Source organism: Onychomys torridus, chromosome 7 (genome assembly GCF_903995425.1).
Source record: "Onychomys torridus chromosome 7, mOncTor1.1, whole genome shotgun sequence".
NCBI classification, from domain to species: Eukaryota; Metazoa; Chordata; class Mammalia; order Rodentia; family Cricetidae; genus Onychomys; species Onychomys torridus.
The window spans coordinates 14,845,228-14,867,721 of NC_050449.1; the positions used below are offsets into that span (position 1 = coordinate 14,845,228).

The 22,494-nt window shown below is 36.8% G+C and overlaps 1 protein-coding gene across 1 annotated transcript; it reads left to right on the forward strand.

The window, feature by feature from the left end:
• Positions 1–5,850: 5,850 nt before the first annotated feature.
• On the forward strand, positions 5,851–6,792 carry LOC118587681 (olfactory receptor 7G2-like). The gene has a single exon (XM_036193676.1). The coding sequence runs from the start codon at positions 5,854–5,856 to the stop codon at positions 6,790–6,792; it is 939 nt and encodes a 312-aa protein (XP_036049569.1). The 5' UTR covers positions 5,851–5,853.
• The last annotated feature ends 15,702 nt before the right edge of the window (positions 6,793–22,494 follow it).

Genomic DNA, 22,494 nt, shown 5'->3' on the forward strand with positions numbered 1-22,494 from the left:
ATTCATATGGAAGACTTTTGGCCTGGGGACAGCTAAAATACTAAGTCCAAGTGGCAGGAGAAACTGATTCTCCCTGAGACAAAAACTGCAGGTGTAAGAAGCCAAAGTTCAGAAATTTTAGGAAAAGTTGGTCTTTCTCTCTTGGAAAAAAAAAATCTTTCTGTTAAACTAAAATCATTTCTTGAAAAGTTTTGGTAAAATCTCTCTTTAAAAAACCTTAATCTTTCTCAAACTAAAAGCTCCCTTAAACTTAAACTAAAGACATTCATGTCTCTCTCTCTCGGAAGAGTAGTGTTATGTTTTGTTAGTAAAAAATGCAAATGGTATACTAAGAGATTACTTTAAAGTGTAAAGAATTTTTATTAAAAAACTCCTTTTGAATGTTTTGCTAAAAGTTTTCAAAGTGTTAATGGTTAGATTGAGAATATTGCTTTTCAGAATGGATTTGGAGGAATTACAATTGTATAAGTTTGGGTTTTTTAAATAGGCTTGACATTTTGTTTAAAATAATTTATAAAGAAAATGAGTTATGAGCAAATTAAGGTAGAATGCATGTTTGCAGAAAGTATGTTAACCTATTGATATTCATGCACCCTGGTTTTTTGAAGTTAAGGAAATATTTAAGTTTGATGTGAATTATGTAAGAAGTTTTCCTTATGTTCTGTTAGCAAGAAAATTCAAATGGTTCTATTAAGAGTTAGGGTTGTGGAGGCTACCTAGAAAACAGGACCCTAGGAAAGACACAGGGATCACCCAATGACAGAGAAATAGATGAGATCTACATGAACAACCTGGATGACAGTGGGAGTAATGAAGGGCATGATTTGAGAGAAAGAAATATTAGGGAGATCCCAGCTGGATCAAGAACAGAAAGGGAGAATGAGGAATAACAGACCATGATAAATGAAGACCACATGAGAACAGGAATAGGCAGAATGCTCGAGAGGTCCCCAGAAATCCACAATGATATATCCTCTGTAGACTGCAGGCAATGGTCAAGAGAAAGCCTGATCTGACCTAGTCTGGTGATCAGATAACTAGACACCCTAACAGTCATCTTGGAACTCTCATCCAATAACTGATGGAAGTGGATGCAGAGATCCTTAGCCAGGTGGAGCTCCAGGTGTCCAACTGTTGAGAAAGAGGAGGGACAGCAAGAGCGTGAATTGTTGAATCCAAGATTGCAAAAAGCACAGGGAAAAAATAGCCAATCAAATGGAAGCACATGAATTATGAACCAATGGCGGAGGAGCCCCCAGCTATATCAGGCCCTCTGGATAAGTGAGATAATTGAATAGCTTGATCTGTTTGGCTGTGGGACCAGGACCTGTCCTTGGTGCATGAGCTGGATGTTTGGAACCTTGGGCTTACACAGGGGCACTTTGCTCAGTCTGGAAGGGGGTGGGGGACAGGACCTGCCTGTACTGAATCCACCAGGTTTAAATGAATCCCCAGGGGTGTCTTGGTCCTGGAGGACATGGGAATGGAGGGGAGGGGCTGGGGGGAAGGTGGGGTTGGGGCGAGAGGGGCAAGGACAGGGGAACCCATGGCTGATGTATAAAATTAAAACACATAATAATAAAATCAAAGAAAGAGTCCTCAAAAAAAAAAAGAGTTAGAGTTGTAAGACTGAGAGAATTGTTAACTATGTATAGCAATATTTATGTTAACCTGTTACTGATAATGATGAAATAAGGGATTCTTTAAGTTTGCAATTGTATTCAGAAAATTTGGTTTAGAAAGGGCTGGTTGTAGCTAAAGACTGCTGTAGTCACCTTGGAGCTAAACCATAAAAGAAATGCCATCTTTATCTTCCTCTACTCCCATACTGGGAGGTGTGACAGCTATGAAGATTGCTATGAACTCTTAATAATGAGTTATTTTTTATATTTTAAGAAAGAGGGACCTGTGGGAGCCCGTTTTCAGGTTCTTAGTGGCTTTTCCCACAGGTCCACTTAGAGAGAATGATTGGACCATGGGTCTGAGTGCAGGTATCTGAGATGGTCTGCCACTGGCTGCGCTGGGGGGAGGTCTTTTGCGCCATCACTTGGCATTTCTATAAATACCTTAGGGCAGAGACAGTCAGGGCCCATTGGAATAGGTTCCAGGTCCTCTCAAGGCTATCCTGTATTTTCTATCTGTTAATCTTCACTCTAAATAGTTCTATCTAATATTTCCTGCTGCTCTCACCCAAGAAAACACTGGGAAACTGTGGGGTTGGTGGGTAGCTGCCCTGCATAAATGATGAAAATTCTCCCAAGGAGTCATTACATTAGTGATGATGAAATCATTTCTGTGCTTTCTCTCTGTCCTCAATGGCAGGTCCTCCAGGGATCTTAATAATATTTTCATAGTTACTCTAATGAGGACCTTTGGATATTGAACCCTTAGGGAGACAGAACAAGTAAGAAGAAGTCTGTGAATATCTTATTCAACAGATCTGCCTGCTTCAGGAAGAAAAATCTCTCCTTCCTCCTATAGAAGATATGGCCTGACCAGTCAATATTCACTCACTCTATCCATTTTTCACACATAGGAATATTTTTTTAATCTTCCAGAACAAGGTAAGTCCTTAATTGTCATTTCTCATCACATTAAGTGTAGTTAATATTTTGATTAACTACATACTAAGTCTCTGAGTTCATATATCTAACTCATTAATGGATCAATACTTGGTATTTCTGATATGTTTCTTTATAGATATAGTTGCAAATAATATAGAGTTCCATGTCTTTTAAAGTTCAGATGTATGAGCAATGTTCCATAAGGCATTCAGCATTATGTCACTTCATTGATTTTCATAATTCTTATGCTGTATGTGTTCTCTGTTTAATTTTTCCAACTTCTACTGCATATAATTATTTCTGGTAAAATTTTAAAGACCTTGTAAGAGTTTATGGCTTAAAAATCCATAATAAAATGGCAAAAATGGTACTATGTTTTGATTTCTGTGATGAGTGCTTTTATTCTGTTTACTTCTAGTGACAAAACAGTCTCTTCATGTTCATTGAGATATGTAAAATATTGATGTTAAATTGAAAAATATTGAAATATATTGAAATACAATTGAATATTTGCTTATATCCAGTGTGAATGGTATGATAGAAATGAATGATAGAAAGAGTACTGTGAATAGGATATTTACACACATACAGTCAACTATTTTCTATTGTGCAAACACAGCACCCAAATCTCACTGCTTGAAAAATCATGTGTTCTCATTTGTATCATACTAAATCTCTGAGTTCCATATTACATCAATTAATAAATAATGACTTAGATACTTACAAAACCCACAGTAGCTCCACAAGGACATAGGAGAATCCTGATTGTTCTATATATATCACATAGGAAAGTTATCTGCTGGAATTTTATATCCTGAGCACCAACACAATTCATACATGCCTAAATGTTCTCCTGTATAAACAGTGTGATAGTGAAAAATTAAAAGTCTCAATTAGACACTATCTTTCCACATCTAAGTGGAAATCCAGTATTTGGTGACCATTTCTTAGATATATCATAATTTTGTTCCCAAATTTTTTCTTTGTGTACTCTGTGGGAGACTTCTGATTGAAAAGGTCAATTTTCATTTCATTCATTTTAGCCCTTAGGAAAAAATGTATGAATGAGGTTATGTCTAAAAAAGTTCACTGACAAGAAAAATTGGAAAGATTTTAAAAAAGAAGAGATATTACTTCTGCTGGTGGGAAGTTAAGCTAGGACACTCACTATGAAATCAATTATGCAGGTTTTTCACAAATCTAAAAATAGAACTGCCATATGAAACCCACCAATTTATACAGGCCAGGGCGTATAGCTAAGTATCTATATAGCCTGTCCACAGAGTAATTTGTACTCATGTTCATTGCTGATATATTTATAGTAGAAGTAAATAGATAAATGGACAATGAAAATATGGTGCATGTTAACAATGAACTTTATTCACTGTGATGAAAAAGGCAATTATAAAATGTGTGAATGAATGAATAGATCATGTGAAATGAGATAACAAAGCTGAAAAGATACATATAATATAATCTGCTTTGTATGCTGTTATTAGTTTTAATCTTTATCTCTCTCTACCTTTCTCCCTCTGTTGCTGTGTGTGTGTGTGTGTGTGTGTGTGTGTGTGTGTGTGTGTGTGTGTGTGTGTGTGTGTGTGTGTGTGTATGTGTGTACAGGTGTAACATGGGGACAGGCTATAAAAGCAGAAGGAAGCAAGAGAATGCAGATGTTATGAGGAGGTGGGGAGGCAAGATATGGACACAGAAAAAGGACTATAGGGGGTGAAAGGAAATACAATGTCTGAGTGATGGCATAGAATTATTTATAAAAATGTGTTCAAATCTCATTTTGGAAAGTATTTGTAGATATAAAAAAGTTTCCTCATCCCCATTACACTTCCCCATCCCCATCACACTTTTTAAAAGTTCTCTTCAATGGATTTGTGTCTAGTCTGTTACCTTTTTAGGGGGAATAGGAGTTGTCACAGAAGCCTTACATGTCACTCCCTTTCAACTGTGCCTCTGCAGTCATCAATATCACAGATAAAGTGGCATCCTAGCTCAGCCACAGCATGGATCATGGACAGCCACATGTTTTCTGGGTACAGCACAGACCACAAACTTGGCCCCTTGCTGGACTAAGACCACAGACCTCAGAAACAAGTGGATCATGAACATCAACATGGCCTCAGGTGGCAGCACAGGCCACTCACATCAACATGGCTTCTGGCTGCCTGGCAGGGTTATGGAAAGGGCAGGACTATGTTCTGCTTAAGGGGCAGGCCACTGAGTTTGACCATGCTTGAGATAAGACATAGATAACACAAACTAGACTTGTATATTTTCTTAATTTTTATTTTTACTTTTTTAGGAGGGTCATAAAGGTGGAGGCAGAGAAATAGAAGGACTGGAAAATAAGTGTGATTGGGGTGCATGATGTGGAATTCCAGGAGAATAAATAAAAATGTTATGTTGAAAAAATTTTCAAGACCATGATATTATTTTGTTCTTTTTTGCTTCTTTAATTAATGAAAGATTGTTTTGTAAGTGGAAAAATAACTTACACTCAAATGGCAAATAAAAAAGGAAGTGGGATCTATTGTTTTTTATATATTATTCAAGTGTTCTCAAAATGTATTTTATATAGATTATGTTTTGTAGATTCCTAGGGATCAGAAATGACATTTCAATTATTTCATTGTGATAATAATTTTGTGGCTACTGGAATAAAAGGAATTCACACTTAAAATTATAAACTCTCTATTACAAAATAATCCATTTACAAAAAAAAGACCTCTTCTTAATGAAAATATGTGTAGATTTTATTTAAAATTGTATTTAAACAAAAAGTCACTAAAGAGAAGGAGATGATGATGGGGGTATGTTTTTGCAGAGGAAAATAATTATGCCTTTCTGTTTTTAACATGGGAATGGTAGATTTTCATTTATTATCTATTTCCTCAAAAATCAACTTATATTAAGCCTCCAGTATGACTTACAAAGTAAAGTCTCCTGTTGTTCAGGTTGATATCCTGACTCCTAGTTCAAAGCTCACAAAGCAAAAGGAGAGGCCCGATGCCTATAAGTTCCATTCTGACCTCTACATGTATGTCAATGTGCAAGTACTTCCCCTTCCAAATATAAAAAAGTGAAAAAAACAGCATGTATTAAAACCAAGTGCATTGAATTTTAAGTATTATCTACTAGTCTATGTCTTAATTGAGTCTGAAGAATATGCCTGGGTTTAGAGTAAAATTTTTATTTCTAACATGTCCCCAAGTGATGCTGAAGCATGGTGTCCCTACATTTTATTTCACTTTGTGTTTCTATTAGGTTGATCAGTAACATGGAACCTAGAAATCAAACAAGCATCTTCTACTTTTTTCTCCTGGAACTAACTCATGATACTACAATGGAGCCCTTCATCTTTGGCCTCTTCCTGTTTACATACCTGGTCACCATTCTGGGAAATCTACTCATCATTCTTGCTGTCAGCTCTGACTCTCATCTACAAACACCCATGTACCTCTTTCTCTCCAAACTTTCATTTACTGACATCTGCCTAAGTACAACCACAGTTCCAAATATGCTGAAGAACATCCACACACAGGATCAGAGCATCAGCTACACAGGCTGCCTCACTCAGGCATGCTTTGTTTTGAATTTTGCTGTTTTAGAAAGTTGTGTCCTTGCTGCAATGGCTTATGACCGCTATGCAGCTATTTGCCACCCCTTGAATTACACAGTAATTATGAACCCAAGCTTCTGTGCTATGCTAATTCTATTGTCCCTCATAATTAGCATTGTGAACAGCTTATTACAGTGTCTGATGGTATTGCGTGTCTCATTTTGCACAAACTTTGAGCTTCCTCTATTCTTCTGTGAACTTGCTCAAGTCATCAAGCTTGCCTGTTCTGATACCCTCATCAATTACATCCTTATATATCTTGCAACATTTATATTTGGTGGCATTCCAATCTCTGGAATCATTTTCTCTTATACTCGAATTGTCTCTTCAATTTTGAGGATATCTTCAATGAAAGGAAGGTATAAAGCCTTTTCCACTTGTGCGTCTCACTTTTTAGTTGTGTCTTTATTCTACGGTGCAGCAGTCGGGGTTTACATCAGCTCTGCAATTACTATTTCACCTCAGATAACTACAGTGTCATATATGATGTACACAGTCCTCCCGCAAATGTTGAACCCCTTTATTTATAGTCTAAGAAATAGGGACATGAAGAAAGCCTTGGGGAAACTTATGACAAAGGTATGTTGCCTTCAGTGATATGTTAATTGATTTTGGCTTCAGTTATTCATAGGTCACACCAAAAAAGAATTTTTTTTGTGAATCAGAGTATCTGAATGTCGCTGTGATCTTTTATATGCCATACTGACAAAAAAAAATCAATGCATATATTTTCTTTGATTTGTTTTGTTTTCTATTTTTTTTATCTTGATACAGTTTTGACAAGTTCTATTCAAAATATAGATGGGATATCTTTTCTCATGCCAAATATCAGAAACAGGTAAACAGCTTCTCATTTTCATCATTTTATCATATATAAAACCAGATCTAGATAAGTAAATATATTGATAGATATAAATAACATACACACATATATATGTATAACAACTGAAGAAGAGTCAATGAATTTGAGAGGGAGGATAGGAAGCATTAGTAGGATTGGAGGGAGAAAATGACAGTGTCAATGATGTAATTATATTTTAAAACAATATTATCAGAAATTTTAACTAGAAAAGTGAATTGACTTTTTCTTTTCTTAGTTTTTCAAGACAGGGTTTCTCTGTAGCTTTGGAACCTGTCCTGGAACTTACTCTGTAGACCAGGATGTCCTTGAACTCACAGAAACCCTCCTGTCTCTGCCTCCCAAGTGATGGGATTAAAGGTGTGCACCATCACCACCTGGCTATGAACTGACTTTTTAGTATCTGCAAACATATACTTTATTATTATACAGAACTTTCAAACCCACATGTTAATTTTAAAAATCATAGACTTAGCTATCATTATCCTACTATGTAAATGTCATTTACCATTTGGTACTATACCCAGACACTGTCTCCTGCAATTTCTGAAATTTTAACCCTTAAAAGTATTTGCCTTGAAGAAATTTGAGTAGTGATTTCAATACTTTACATGCTTTATTTCTCTGGATATTCTAAATATTGCTTTTTACAACTATCATGTATATATATACACATGAGTATAGATGCCTGGCTAGACCAGAAGTTTTGAATTATCATGGTACTGATTATAGCCTGTTGTAAGATGCCTGACACTGTTGTTGTGATTCAAAATCTGGTCCTCTGAAAGAGCAATATGCACACCTTTATCAGTGACTCATCACTGTAGTCTTGATGATTATTTTGATTATTATATTACAATTCCTCCCAGCCTCTAGGTGTCTTTATAAGAGAGTTTATCCTTTGCTTTCCATAGCTTTTGTACTTGCTGCAACTTTCAAATTATATTTTACTTGTTATTTAATATGTCAATGATAAAAAAGAAAATATGAGTTGCCTGGTATTCTGGGGATGAATCATAAATAATGATATAGGACAGAATATGGAAGGAAGAAGAACATGCATATATTTCATAATAAAATAAAAAATATAATCAAGTAACTTGTACATTTGTTCAAAATTACATATACAAAGAAATTAAAGTAAAATATTATCTTGTCTTTTAAAGTTGAAGGATATTACATAGGAACCTAACAGTTGTATTGATTTATGCTGTTTACTAAATTTAAGAATTTTGAAGGCAAGAGATCATCATTTATCAATTCAGGAAGCAAATATATGTTCTTATTTATTTTGGTATTATTTTGTTTTGGATTTTATTTAAAACTTCATAATTAAAACAAAGAAACATATAGATATGGGCATCATCTTGCTATCAACCTTTTTCTCTCCCTGTGATATCTTAGAATATTTATAAATAGAAAGTAGTTTCAGGTAAAGACCCACTAAGCAATAGGAAATAAGAGTCTGGAAGTAAAAACCAAGAATAACCTTGTCACATACACTCAAATATTTGATATTCTAAGTTAATTACATGAATGGGAATTCCAAAAATATTTCAAGTTTGACCAAAACTAAATTGATATTGACTGTACAAGCCAAAACTAGACTCCCTGAGACACTAGCAGAATGAAATCTCATATACTACTGCAAAGTAGAAGAAAACTAATGAAGATTGAGGGTAGTAAGGCAGATGCTCCACAAGCGGACCATTTCTGTCCTCCACTCTATATCTTCATTATATCACTACCTGAAGTAGACTAATGGATATAGATCTTTCTTAGTAATAAAGCCAATGCTAGGAAAGTTTAGATGTCCTCGGCATGAACAGAAACAAATACTCCTCATTTCATCCTTGGAAATAAGATAACCCATAGAAGCTACATGAGTAAAAAAAAAAAAAAAGGCAATTCTTGAGACCAGAATAGAGCCTACTGACCTGAGTAAGGCTGCTAAGTATTATTACAGAATATATGCAGTCCATGGGACATTTGGAGCATCAATATTCACAGTTATTCATAAGTCTAGCTTTGTAATTTCTGTGGGAGTATGGAGCAGCTGAAATCCTCGAGGATCTGTACTCTTTAATGAAGAACTACTACTTGGATTTTTCAGTCATTAGAAGAGAACATGGGGAAGCATTTAGTATTGGCTCATATCCATTTGAGTACCCTGAACATCCAGTTTCATTGTCTTTTTGTTTTATCCCTCCATTCAATTTTGTGTGCTCAAAGACCACCTGAATATATTAGGAAGCTACTCTATTTCTGTAAATGTGCTTCATTTTTACAGCATAATAAGTATATTACATATATAATACTTGTGATAATATGTTAAAATGAAAATGTTGTAGGCTAATAATATGTTAACAGTTGGGAACATTGATTTTGCCCAGATAAGTTACAAACAGTATTCATTAAATATGTTTTTCATTACCATATACAAAATACATTTGTAATATCTTGAGAAAACATAAATATATTCATTTGAATAAAACTATGTTCATACTTAGTTGGTTTGAAAAAATGCAAATAAATAAATTATCTCATTGTGAAAAGAAGTAGTCTATTAAGAAAATGCATGTTTTATATCTTAACATTAATGAGCTTATTTCAAAAGGTAGATTCATGAGTCATTTTATTTTCTTCATGCTTATACACATTTTTAATTTTCTCCTGAGTACTTGGCTACTGTGCTATAAAATAATAAATTACATATTATTCAAGACTGAGTATACAGAATAATTTTTGAAGTGACATTTTGCTGGGAATACTGCTTATAAGTGACTAGTAACTGTAACATCTACTATCTCATAATTTACTAAGGGGATATAAGGCTTTTGGAAACTAGTAGCTTGCCCATGCTCCACTGGGTTACCTCACACCCATGAGTATTGACAATACTAATTGGATGCACTGGGATGTGGAGTCCTAAAAAGGGAACAAACCTGTCTGAGTGGTGTGGGGAAGTTAGGGTGACTATGATGACAATACATTGTATATATGTTAATAAAAATAAATAAAACTAAATTTACAAATTATTCAAATGTTCACAATTAATTTCAAGAGATCCAAATTAGTCTGACTAATTGTTGTTCTGTTATTAAAGTTTTATTTTATGCAGTTTTCATATAATAAGTTAAACAAGTACAACATTATCCAATTTGACATTCATGTATGAATATAACCATCTAGCTAATGGCTTCTCTCTATATAATGAATAATAAAAATTTTAGTGGGTCATCTACAATTTATTAAATTTTTCTTTTGTTGAATTATCAAATTACTTATTTAATTTTACTCTGCATACAATTTTTCAGACTCATCCACTTGATTGCATCATTAATTTATTATTATTATTGAGTTGAATAGTACTCCATTATTTAGATTTTTTCTAACCGTTATATAGCATACTTTTACTTATTAAAAATTACACTTCTTTGTGCATTTGTATTTAGAAATATTTTATTCATGTTTTCTATTATCTTACAAAACACTCTTGAGTAACACATATGTATAATGAGGTACCTTATGATTAACTGATAAACATATGCTTCATGTTTTCAAGAAAATAGTCATATTTTATTTTCTTTTAGTTTTAATTTGCATAAAGTTATGGACATGGTACAAATCATAAAATACTTTGTAATTTAATTACAAAAGTTCTCCCTTTCCTTCTCACCCTTCCATCCTTCCTTTCTTTCCCTCCTCACTCTCCTTCAAATTCATGGCCTTGTTTTACATTAATTGATATTGTATGTATATATGTATTTGCATACACTTTTATTTTACAATAATTTCTTTTCTGGGGTTGGAGAGATGGCTCAGAGGTTACTTGCACTTGCCACTTTTTCAGAAGACCTAGGGTTGGTTTCCAACACTCATAGAGTGGCCCACAACTATCTGTAATTGCATTCCATGAGTTCTTTGGTGCTTCTATGCTCTCATGCTGATACACATGTAACATTTTTAATGCTTTTCTAAAATATATTTTATATTAATGGCTGTTAATGCTTCATATAGAATTTTAATATTGTTGAGGAAGTATAGGTTACTTCAAGAAAATCTATCAAAACTAAAAGTATTACATTGTTTTTGTGTTCAAGCGAATAATTTAAATCAAAACAAATACAGAAGTTGACACTCACACACCCTGTGCTATATTCTCAGGGGAATATAACATGGACATGTGAAGTATGGCTGTCCTATGTAGTGAAAACAGGAAAAAGGACTACTTTCAATAGAAAAAGGATAAAGAAAACTTCAGAAAGTATAACAGAAGAGAGTCTAATGTTCATTCTAGAATCCCATCTGTAATTAGGGCTTCCCTGCTTCCTATGAAGACACAAAAATAAATCTGAAAAATAAATGCAGTAAAAGGATATAGCACATTGCTAACATCTCAGAGACTTGTGGCTTTTCAAAATGGGTGATTTCTCTAGCATGAAAAATGTCTTTGCTATGTTTCTTTCTAGTACTGGGATAAGACTCAGAGAAATAAGGAGAAAAAAAGAAAATGACGAGTTCTGTTATTCACTTTTGTTGTTGGGAACAAATGTACTACCCCAAAGCTACTTACAAGGAGACAAGGTTGAATTGGCTTAAAATTCCAGGTTATAGGTCCATAATTTAAAATAAGTAACTAAATAAGCTTTTCATACCATAGCCACAGACAAGACCAGAGTGAAATGAGTGCTTCTTTTTGTACTGCCTGCTTTCTAGGTTGCTGATGTTCAGTTGGATTTTTTTTAACATAGAGCATAGAAATTCCTGCAAAAGGAATATTGTCAGCCAAAATGAGTTGGGTCTTGCAAAATCAATTAATAATCAAGGCAATGATGTACAGGCATATACATAAAACCAACTTGTTATAGGCAACTATTCAACATAGTCTTTCTTCTTAAAAGGATCTAGTTTATGACAAGTTGACATTTAAAACTGACCAGTACAGAGTTTTAACACCTTGATGATAAACCTAAGAAACAGTGAGTTTTAAATGTTAACCTTCTACATGTCAATGTTAATTATGTAAGATGAAATTATTTTAATCTCCATGTTATCAATATTGACTTATCAGAGACATATAACAATTAAAGCGAATTAAACACTATAAATTAGATAATGAGTCAATAGAATCATTAAATCTTTCAAAGAATAAAAATGTTTCTAGATAAAACATACTTTGCATGAAATACTGAAATATTAAGTGTGTTAATATATGTATATATATATATTAAATAACTATATATAATATAACAATAGTATTTATATGATTGTTAGTATTGGTCTAATATGATTGTTATACATTACTGCACTGCAGCAAATTCAGATGAATTGAAAATGACTGGAAGATTGGGTGCCCACCTGACAAAATTATTAAATTTAGTGAGTTCAGCATACTCACATAAGTTATTATCATGGCCATGATAGTTTTTCCATTGTTGTGAGAAAAATCCTGGCAAGTTAAACTTTAAGAAAGGTTCATTTTGGGTCACTATTTGCACATTCTCAAGCAAATTTTCTTGCTAGCTTCAGTGCTTTGATCCCTGGGACAAAGTAGAAAAAATGTGGCAGAGAAAAGCTATACACAATGTGGTAGATAAGAAGATACAAGAAAAACTGAAAAAAAAACTGTGAATGCAGGGTATTCTTTTCTACAAAAACAAACAATGGCCTACTTTCCCTCTCTAAACTCTAATTCAGAATATTCCATATCACTATACATGCATCAGTGGATTAAAATATCAATGGAACAAGCTCACTCTACCCATCATCGCTTAATAGAATTGCCATCTGAGGACAATACCTTCAATACTCAGGCCATTGTTGGAGACTCTACACAACTAAATCATAACACTAGAAATATTATAATACATCAAAAATTGAAGATATATGTTTGAATATCCTTGAAACTGTTACTTTTAATCTTCAGAGTAGTCAGTACACCCGCAATACTCTCTGTCTACCTATGTATGCACACACAATTATGCATTTTTCCAGATAATAATGATTGCTAACCAAAATGTAATTATCTTCCTACTTTGAATTGCAGTCAAGAAAAGGTGTCACATATGCTTACAAATCCAATATGATAGAGATGTCTTTAGAATATATTTCACAACACACACACATATACACACACAAACATAATTCAGAATGCCAAGACTTGATAATTCTTTAAAAAATGAATGACAAGATATCATATTGTTATTAAAATGTACCTGCTGTAATCAAAATGTAAAATATTTTATCATGTGAAAAAATTCAAGGAGTTAAACAAGATAGTTAGCTCAATCAGGGTGACTAAGTCCAAAATCCTCTTCCAGAGTCTTTCACAGTATACTGTGAAAAATAGCAAAAATCTACTTGAAGTTGTATGAGAAGGAAAATGGGAAGATAAGTTAAAACTGAAAGACACAATTCTGTTCTCAACTATAGTGTGTTCATGAATACAAGAATATTTAATCAAATACAACATGTTAGAGAATAGGAACATTTTTATTCAATGGAAAAGAATTGTAGCAAATACTGTATAGTTGAAAACTAGCAAAATGACCTCTTTGCTAAGAATTTTATAAAGCAAAAAATGTTGTACAGTTATGACCAGCATGGGAAACCTTGTATTCAGCATCATCTTTGTGGGTTTTTTTCATGATAACATCTATGGTTATAAATATAACAAACAGGTCCAGAAATATGACCCAATGAGTAAAGGTGTCTGACACCAAGTCTAAGAGTTAGACAACCTCATAGTAGTAGAAGAAATTCAGCTGTCAGTACTTATCTCCTTATCTCTACATGCACAAATACATATGAGCATGTTGCAAGGGCACACACACACACACACACACACACACACACACACACACACACACAAATATGGATATAAAAAATAGTAACAAGAACCTGCCTCATGTACAAACAATAGTATATATGTTTTTTCTCCATTTCTTTTAAGAGATTTTCTATTCATTTTACATACCAACCAGATTACCCTGTCTTCCATCCTCCGATCCTCCAGCCTTCCCCCCTAACCCACCCACCATTCATTCCCACCTCCTCCAAGACAAGGTCTCCCTTGGGGAGTCAGCAGAACCTGGTACATTCAGTTGAGGCATGTCCCTCAAGCCCCTCCTTCCTGCACCAAGGCTATGCAAGATGTCTCACCATAGGCACTAGGCTCCAAAATGATGGCTCATGCACTAGGGATGAGTCCTGGTCCCACTGCCTGTAGGCCCCCTAAACAATTCAAGCTAAACATCTGTCTCGCTTATCCAGAGGGCCTAGTCCAGTACCATGGGGGCTCCTCAGCTATTGGGCCACAGTTGATGTGTTTCCGCTAGTGTGGCGATTTGTCTCTGTACTTTTTCCAAACATAGTCTCAATATCTCTTGCTCATATAATCCCTCCTGTCTCTCATCAGTTGGACTCCTATAGCTCTGGGACCTGGGACCTGGCTGTGGATCTCTGCATCTGCTTCCATCAGTCACTGGATGATGGTTCTATGATGACAGTTAGGGTATTCAGCCATCTGATCACCAGAGGAAATCAGCTCAGGTATCCTTTTGATCATTGCCAGTAGTCTATGCCAGTAGTCATCTTTGTAGATTCCTAGGCACTTCCCTAGCACTCTGCTTATCCCTATTCCCATGGTGTCTTAATTTATCATGGTATCTCTTTCCTTGTTCTTCAACTCTGTTCCTGATACAGCTCATTCTCCCACTCTGTTCCTGATCCAGCTCAAACCTCCTGCTCCCTTAAGCTCTTATTCCCCTGTACCTTGCCCTCCATTACCCCCCTTACCCCCAGTTTGCTCATGCATATCTCATCCATTTATCCATCACTGGGTGATCCCTATGTCTTTCCTAGGGTCCTCCTTACTACCTAGCCTCTCTGGAACTGTCAATTGCCATTTGGTTATCCTTAGCTTTACATCTAGTATCCACTTATGAGTGAGTAAATACCATTTTTGTCCTTCTGGGTTTGGGTTACCTCACTCAGGATGATATTTTCTACTTCCATCCATTTGCCTGTAAACCTCATGATGTCATTGTTTTACTCTGCTGAGTAGTACCCCATTGTGTCTATGTACCACATTTCCCTTATCCATTCTTCAGGTGAGGGGCATTTGGTTGTTTCCAGGCTCTGGCTACTACAAATAATCCTGCTGTGAACATAGTTGAGCATGTGTCCTTGTGTTATGATTGAGCATTCCTTGGGTATATGCCCAAGAGTGGTACAGCTGGAAGATTGATTCCCAGTTTTCTGATAAACCACCATACTGATTTCCAAAGTAGCTATACAGTTTGCACTCCTACCAACAGTGGAGGAGTGTACCCCTTGCTCCACATCCTCTCCAACATAAGGTATCTTCAGTGTTTTTGATTTTAGCCATACTGACAGGTGTCAGATGGTATCTCAGAGTTGTTTTGATTTGAAATTTCCTGATGACAAGGGTGTTGAGCAATTCCTTAAATGTCTTTCAGCCATTTGAGATTCTTCTGTTGAGAATTCTCTGCTTAGATCTATAGCCCATTTTAAAAATTAGATTGTTAAGTATTTTGATGTCTATTTTCTTGTCTTCAATTTGATTCCATTTGTCCACATGTTGATTTTTATGCCAGTACCAAACAGTTCTTATTACTGTAGCTCTAAAGTAGAGCTTGAAGTCAGGGATGGAGATGACTCCAGAGGTTGCTTTATTGTACAGGATTCTTTTGGCTATCCTGGGTGTTTTGTTTTTCCATATGAAGTTTAATATTGCACTTTTGAGGTCTGTGAAGAATTATGTTTGTATTTTGATGGGAATTGCACTGAATCTGTAGATTGCTTTTGGTAAGATTGCCATTTTTTTGCTATGTAAATCCTACTTATCTATGAAAATTGGAGATCCTTCCATTTTCTGACATCTTCAATTTCTTTTTCAGGAACTTATTAAAGTTCTTGTCATACAGGTATTTCACTTGCTTAGTTAAAGTTACCGTAAGGTATTTTATATTATTTATGGCTATTGTAAAGGGTGATGTTCCTTTTATTTCTTTCTCATCCCATTTGTCATTTGTATATAGGAGGGATACAGTTTTTTTTTGAGTTAATCTTTTATCCTGACATATTCCTGAAGGTGTTTATCAGCTGTATGAGTTCCTTGGTCATATTTTGGGGGTCACTTATTTATAGTATCATATCATCTGCAAATAGTGAAAGTTTGACTTCTTTCTTTCCAATTTGTATCCCCTTAATCTCCTTATGTTGTCTTATTGCTCTAGTTAGAACTTCAAGTACTATGTTGAATAAATATGGGGAGAGCAGACAGCCTTGTCTTGTTCTTGATTTTAGTGGAATCGCTTTGAGTTTCTCTCCATTTGCTTTGATGATGGCTGTTGACTTGCTGTAAATTGCTTTTATTATGTTTAGGTATGTTCCCTGTATTCCTGATCTTTCCAAGACCTTTGTCATGAAGGGGTGTTGGATTTTGTCAAAGGCCCTTTCAGCATCTAATGAAATGATCATGTGTTTTTTTTTTCTTTCAATTTGTTTATATGGTATATTACATTGACAGACTTTATTATGTTGAACCAACCTTGCATCTCTGGGATGAAGCCTACTTGATCATGGTGGATAATTTTTTGATGTATTCTTGGAGTCTGTTTGCCAGTATTTTATTGAGTATTTTTGCATCAATGTTTATGAGGGAGATTGGTCTGTAATTCTTTTTCTTAGTGGCTTGGGATTCAGAATAACTGTAGCCTCATAAAAGCAGTTTGGTAATGTGCCTTCAGTTTCTATTGTGTAGAACAATTTAAAGAGTATTGGTTATAACTCTTCTTGGATCTGGTAGAATACCATATTGAAACCATCTGGTCCTGAGGTTTTTTGAGTTGGGAGACCTTTCTTATTTTATAATTTAATTTAATTTTACATATCAGCCACAGATTCCCCTGTACTCCCTCCTACTGCTCCCTCCCCCATCTGCCCAGTTTACCCCCCATTCCCATCTCCTCCAGGGCAAGGACTCCCCTGGAGATTCATCTACACCTGGTAGATTCAGTACAGGGAGGTCCAGTCCCCTCCTCCCAGGCTGAGCAAAGTGTCCCTGCATAGATCCCATGTCCCAAACAGCCAGCATATGCACTAAGGACAGGTCCATGTCCCACTGCCTGGGCGCCTCCCAAACAGTTCAAACTAATCAACTGTCTCACTTATCCAAAGGGCCTGATCCAGCTGGGGGCTCTTCAGATATTGGTTCATAATTCATGTGTTTCCACTTGTTTGGCTATTTGTCCTTGTGCTTTTTCCAGTAGTGGACTCAACAATTCTCACTCATACGATCCCTCCTCAAACTAGATGCCCTTCAACTAAAGAATGGACAAATAAAATGTGGTACATATATACAAGGGAGTTCTACTCAGCAGAGAAAAACAATGAGGTTTGCAGGCAGATGGATGGATCTCAAAAAAATAATCCTAAATGAAGTAACCAAGACTCAGAAAGACAAACATGGTATGTAGTCACTCATAGGAGGATACTAGATGGAAAACAAAGGATGACTAGACTGGTACTTACAACTCCAAGGTGGCTACCTAGAAAACAGGACCCTAAGAAAGACACAGGAATCCCCCAATGACAGAGAAATGGATGAGATCTACATGAGCAAAATGGATGTGGGGGAGCATAATGAAGAGCAAGGGTCAAGGGAAATAGAGCTTAGGGTAGCAGCAGATCCCAGCTGGATCAAGAACAGAGAGGGAGAACAAGGAATAAGAGAACAAGGAATAAATGAAGACCACATGAGAATAGGAAGAAGCAAAGTGCTAAAGTGGTCCCCAGAAATCCACAAAGATACCTCCACAATTGAGTACTGTCAATGGTCAAGAGAAAGCCCAAACTGACCTAGTCTGGTGATCAGATGGCCAAACACCCTAATTGTTGGGCTAGAACTCTTATCCAATGACTGATGGAAGCAGATGCAGAGATCCATGGATAGGCCATAGGTGGAGATCCAGGAGTCCAATTGGCAACAAAGGGGAGACTTTTAATTACATTTTCTATATACTTGAGAGTTATTGGTCTATTTAAATAGTTTATCTGGTCTTGATTTAACTTAGGAATGTGGGAACTACCCAGAAAATTGTCCATTTCTTTTAGATTTTCCAGTTTTGTGCAGCACAGATTTTTGAAGTATGACCTGATGAGTCTCTGGATTTGATCATTGTCAGTTGTTATATTTCCCTCTTCATTTCTGATCTTTGCTAATTTGCATGCTCTCTCTCTCTCTCTGCCATTTGGGTAGTCTGGATAAGGGATTGTCTATCATGTTGATTTTCTCAAAGACCCAACTCTTTGTTTCATTGATTCTTTCTGTTTTTCTCTTTGTTTCTATTTTATTGATTTCAGCCCTCAATTTGATAATTTCCCAACATCTATTCCTCCTAGGTGACTTTGCTTCTTGTTATTCTAGAGCTTTCAGGTGTGCTGTTAAGTCACTAGTGTGATATTTCTATAACTTCTTTATGTAGGCACTTAGAGCTATGAATTTTCCTCTTAGCACTGCTCTTATAATGTCCCATAAATTTGGGTATGTAGTACATTCATTTTCCATGTTCTCTATGAAGTCTTTCATTCCTTTCTTTATTTCTTCCTTGACCCGTTGATGGTTCCATTGAGCATTATTCAGTTTCTATTTGATTGTTGGCTTTCTGTAATTTTTGTTGTTGTTGAAATCTAAATTTAAACCATGGTGGTCTCACAGAATACAGGAGGTTACTCCAATCTTTTTGTGTCTGTTGAGATTAGCTTCATGACCGAGTATGTGGTTGATTTTAGAGAAGGTTCCATGGGGTCCTGAGAAAAAGGTACATTCTTTTTTGTTTGTATGGAATGTTCTGTAGATATTAATTAAGTCCACTTGAGTTATTACATCATTTAAGCTCTTTATTTCTCTGTCTAGTTTTGATATGGCAGATCTGTGTATTGGTGACAGTGGGGTATCGAAATCTCCCACTCTTGATATGTGGGTTTGATGTGTGATTTAATCTTTAGTAATGTTTTTTTTACATGTGTGGGTTCCCTTGTATTTGAGGAATTAATGTTCACAATTGAAACTTCATCTTGGTGGATCTTTCCTGTGATGAGCCTGTAATGTCCTTCTTGATCTCTTTTGATTGATTTTAGTTTGAAGTCTGTTTTGTTAGATATTAGGATAGCTATACCAGCTTGCTTCTTTTTTATTTTATAATTTAATTTAATTTTACATATCAACCATAGGTTGCCCTGTCCTCCATCCTCTGGACCCCTGCCCCCACCTTCTTCCCAGCCCACTCCCCATTCCCATCTCCTCCAGGGCAAAGATGCCCCTGAGGATTCACATCAACCTGGTAGATTCAGTACAGGAAGATCCAGTCCTCTCCTCCCAGGCTGAGCAAAGTGTCCCTGCATAAGCTGCAGGTTGCAAACAGCCAGCTCATATACTAAGGACAGGTCCAGGTACCACTTCCTAGGTGCCTTACAAATGGTTCAAGCTAATCAACTGTCTCACTTATCCAGAGGGCCTGATCCAGTTGGGGGCTCCATAGCCTTTGGTTCATAGTTCATGTGTTTCCATTAGTTTGGCTATTTGTCCCTTTGCATTTTCCAATCATGGTCTCAACAATTCTCACTCATACAATCCCTCCTCTTTCTCACCAATTGGACTCCTGGAGCCCCACCTGGGGCCTGGCAAAGGATCTCTGCATCCACTTTCATCAGTTATTGGATGAGAATTCTAGCATGACAGTTCCCGTGTTTGGCCATCCGATCACCAGACTAGGTCAGTTTGGGCTTTCTCTCGACCATTGCCAGAAGTCTACAGTGATGGTATCTTTGTGGATTTCTGGGGACCTCTCTAGCACTTTGCTTCTTCCCATTCTCATGTGGTCTTCATTTATCATGGTCTGTTATTCCTCATTCTCCCTTTCTGTTCTTGATCCAGCTGGGATCTGCCACTCCCCTAAGGTATATTTTGCTCAAACGAACCTTGCCCTTCATTATCCCCACTCAAATCCAGGTTGTTCATGTAGGTCTCATCCATTTCTCTGTCACTGGGTGATCCCTGCATCTTTCTTAGGGTCCTGTTTTATAGGTAGCCTCCATGGAGTTGTGAGTAGCAGTCTAGTCATCTTTGTTTTACATCTATTATCCTCCTATGCGTGAGTACATACCATGTTTGTCTTTCTGAGTCTGGGTTACCTCACTCAGAATGATTTTTTCTTGATCCATCCATTTGCCTGAAAACCTCATAATGTCATTGTTTTTCTCTACTGAGTAGTACTCCATTGTGTATATGTACCATATTTTCTTTATCCAGTCTTCAGTTGAAGGGCATCTAGGTTGTTTCCAGGTTCTGGCTATTACAAGCAATGCTGATATGAACATAGATGAGCAAATGCCATTGTGGTATGATTGAGCATTCCTTCGGTATATGCCCAAGAGTGCTACAGCTGGGTCTTAGGGGAGATAGATTCCTAATTTTCTAAGAGTGCCATATTGATTTCCAAAGTGGCTGTACAAGCTTTCATTCCCTCCAGCAGTGGAGGAGAGTTCCCCTTGATGCACATCCTCTCCAGCATAAGCTGTCTTCAGTGTTTTTCATCTTAGCCATTCTGACAGGTGTTAAGGTTGTATCTCAGAGTTGTTTTGATTTGCATTTCCCTAATGAATAGGGATGTTGAGTGATTCATTAAATGTCTTTCAGCCATTTGAGCTTCCTCTGTTGAGAATTCTCTGTTTAGTTCTAAGCCCATTTCTTAATTGTACTGTTTGGCATTTTGATGTCTAATTTCTTGAGTTCTTTATATATTCTGGATATCAGCCCTCTGTCAGATGTGGGGTTGGTGAAGACCTTTTCCCATTCTGTAGGCTGTCTCTTTGTCTTGTTGGCAGTGTCCTTTACTCTACAAAAGCTTATCAGTTTCAACAGGTTCCATTGATTGATTATTTCTCTCAGTGTCTGTGCTACTGGTGTTATATTTAGGAAGTGATCTCCTATGCCAATGCATTCAAGAGTACTTCCTACTTTCTCTTCTATCAGGTCCAGAGTAACTGGATTTATGTTGAGGTCTTTGATGCACTTAGATTTAAGTTTTGAGTACTGTGACAGATCTGGATCTATTTGCAGCCTTCTACACACACATTGACATCCAGTTATGCCAGCACCATTTGTTGAAGATGCGTTCTTTTTTCCATTGTACAGTTTTGGCTTCTTTGTCAAAACTTGTATGTTCATGGGTGTGCAGATTAATGTCAGGATCTTCTATTCGATTCCATGGGTCCACATGTCAGTTTTAATGCCAGTACCAAGCTGTTTTTATTACTGTAGTGTAGTGGGTAGCCATCCCAGCATTGGCCTGGAAGTTCCAACCCCCATTGAGGCTTCGGTAATGATCACGCCCACAAGGTGGGGCAGAGGAGGGAGCCGAAGACTGAGGATGAAGAGGTCACTCTCTTGGTTCTGGGACGCTGGACGCGGGAGGTAGACCGAACAGAGTTCTCCAGAGAACACTGCCGGACTGCGTTATACCTTTGCATATTACAAGAATTATTCAAAATTTGTTAGTCAGTTTTAAGGTGTAAAATTATCAAGTACTTTTACTTGAAAGAAGCTTACCTTTCCGTGGTTTGGGGTAGTGGAGTAGCACTTTTCAGCCAGCAGGAGACGTTGGTATAGCTCCAAAGCAAGGCCTGCTAGCGACCTTGGCTGGTGGCAGCTGAAGGTAGGAGCCAAGATGGCGGGGAGCTGGCACTCAGGGAGAAGTGGGAACGCCTCACTCACAGTGGTTTTCGCTGGTCTAGGGGCTAAGCTAGGGAACTGAGACCGGACTAGTTGTTCTCTTTTTCAGGAATGGAACTGTGTAGGCATCCCCTGGTGAAATGGAACTTTGCAGGCTGGTTTAGGTACCCACCAGCCGGGGAGGAGGCTGAGGGAGAGAGCCGTCTAGGCTTTTGAATTTCACCCCACGTGAGTGCCAGATATTGGTGAAATTAGTAAGGCCACTCCACATAGTTAAAAGGAAGGTTTATTTTGTTGGGTAACTTACAAATGAAGGGATAGGTTGTAGGATCTGGCAAAGGTATAACGCAGTCCGGTAGTGTTCTTTGGAGAACTCTGTTCGGTCTACCTCCTGCATCCAGAGTCCCGGAACCAAGAGAGCAACCTCCTCTTCATCCTCAGTCTTCTGCTGCCTCCTCTGCCCCGCCTTGTGGGCGTGATCATTACCGAAGCCTCAATGGGGGTTGGAACTTCCAGGCCAATGCTGGGATGGCTATCCACTATACTGTAGCTCTATAGTAAAGCTTGAGGTTGGGGATTGTGATCCCTCCAGAGGTTGTTTTATTGTACAGGATTCTTTTGGCTATTCTGGGCTTTTTGTTTTTCCATATGAAGTTGAGTATTATTCTTTCCAGGTCTG

What these genes read in the sequence shown, in the direction of transcription:
- LOC118587681 (XM_036193676.1), top strand. Translation starts at nt 5,854, where the DNA reads ATGGAACCTAGAAATCAAACAAGCATCTTCTACTTTTTTCTCCTGGAA.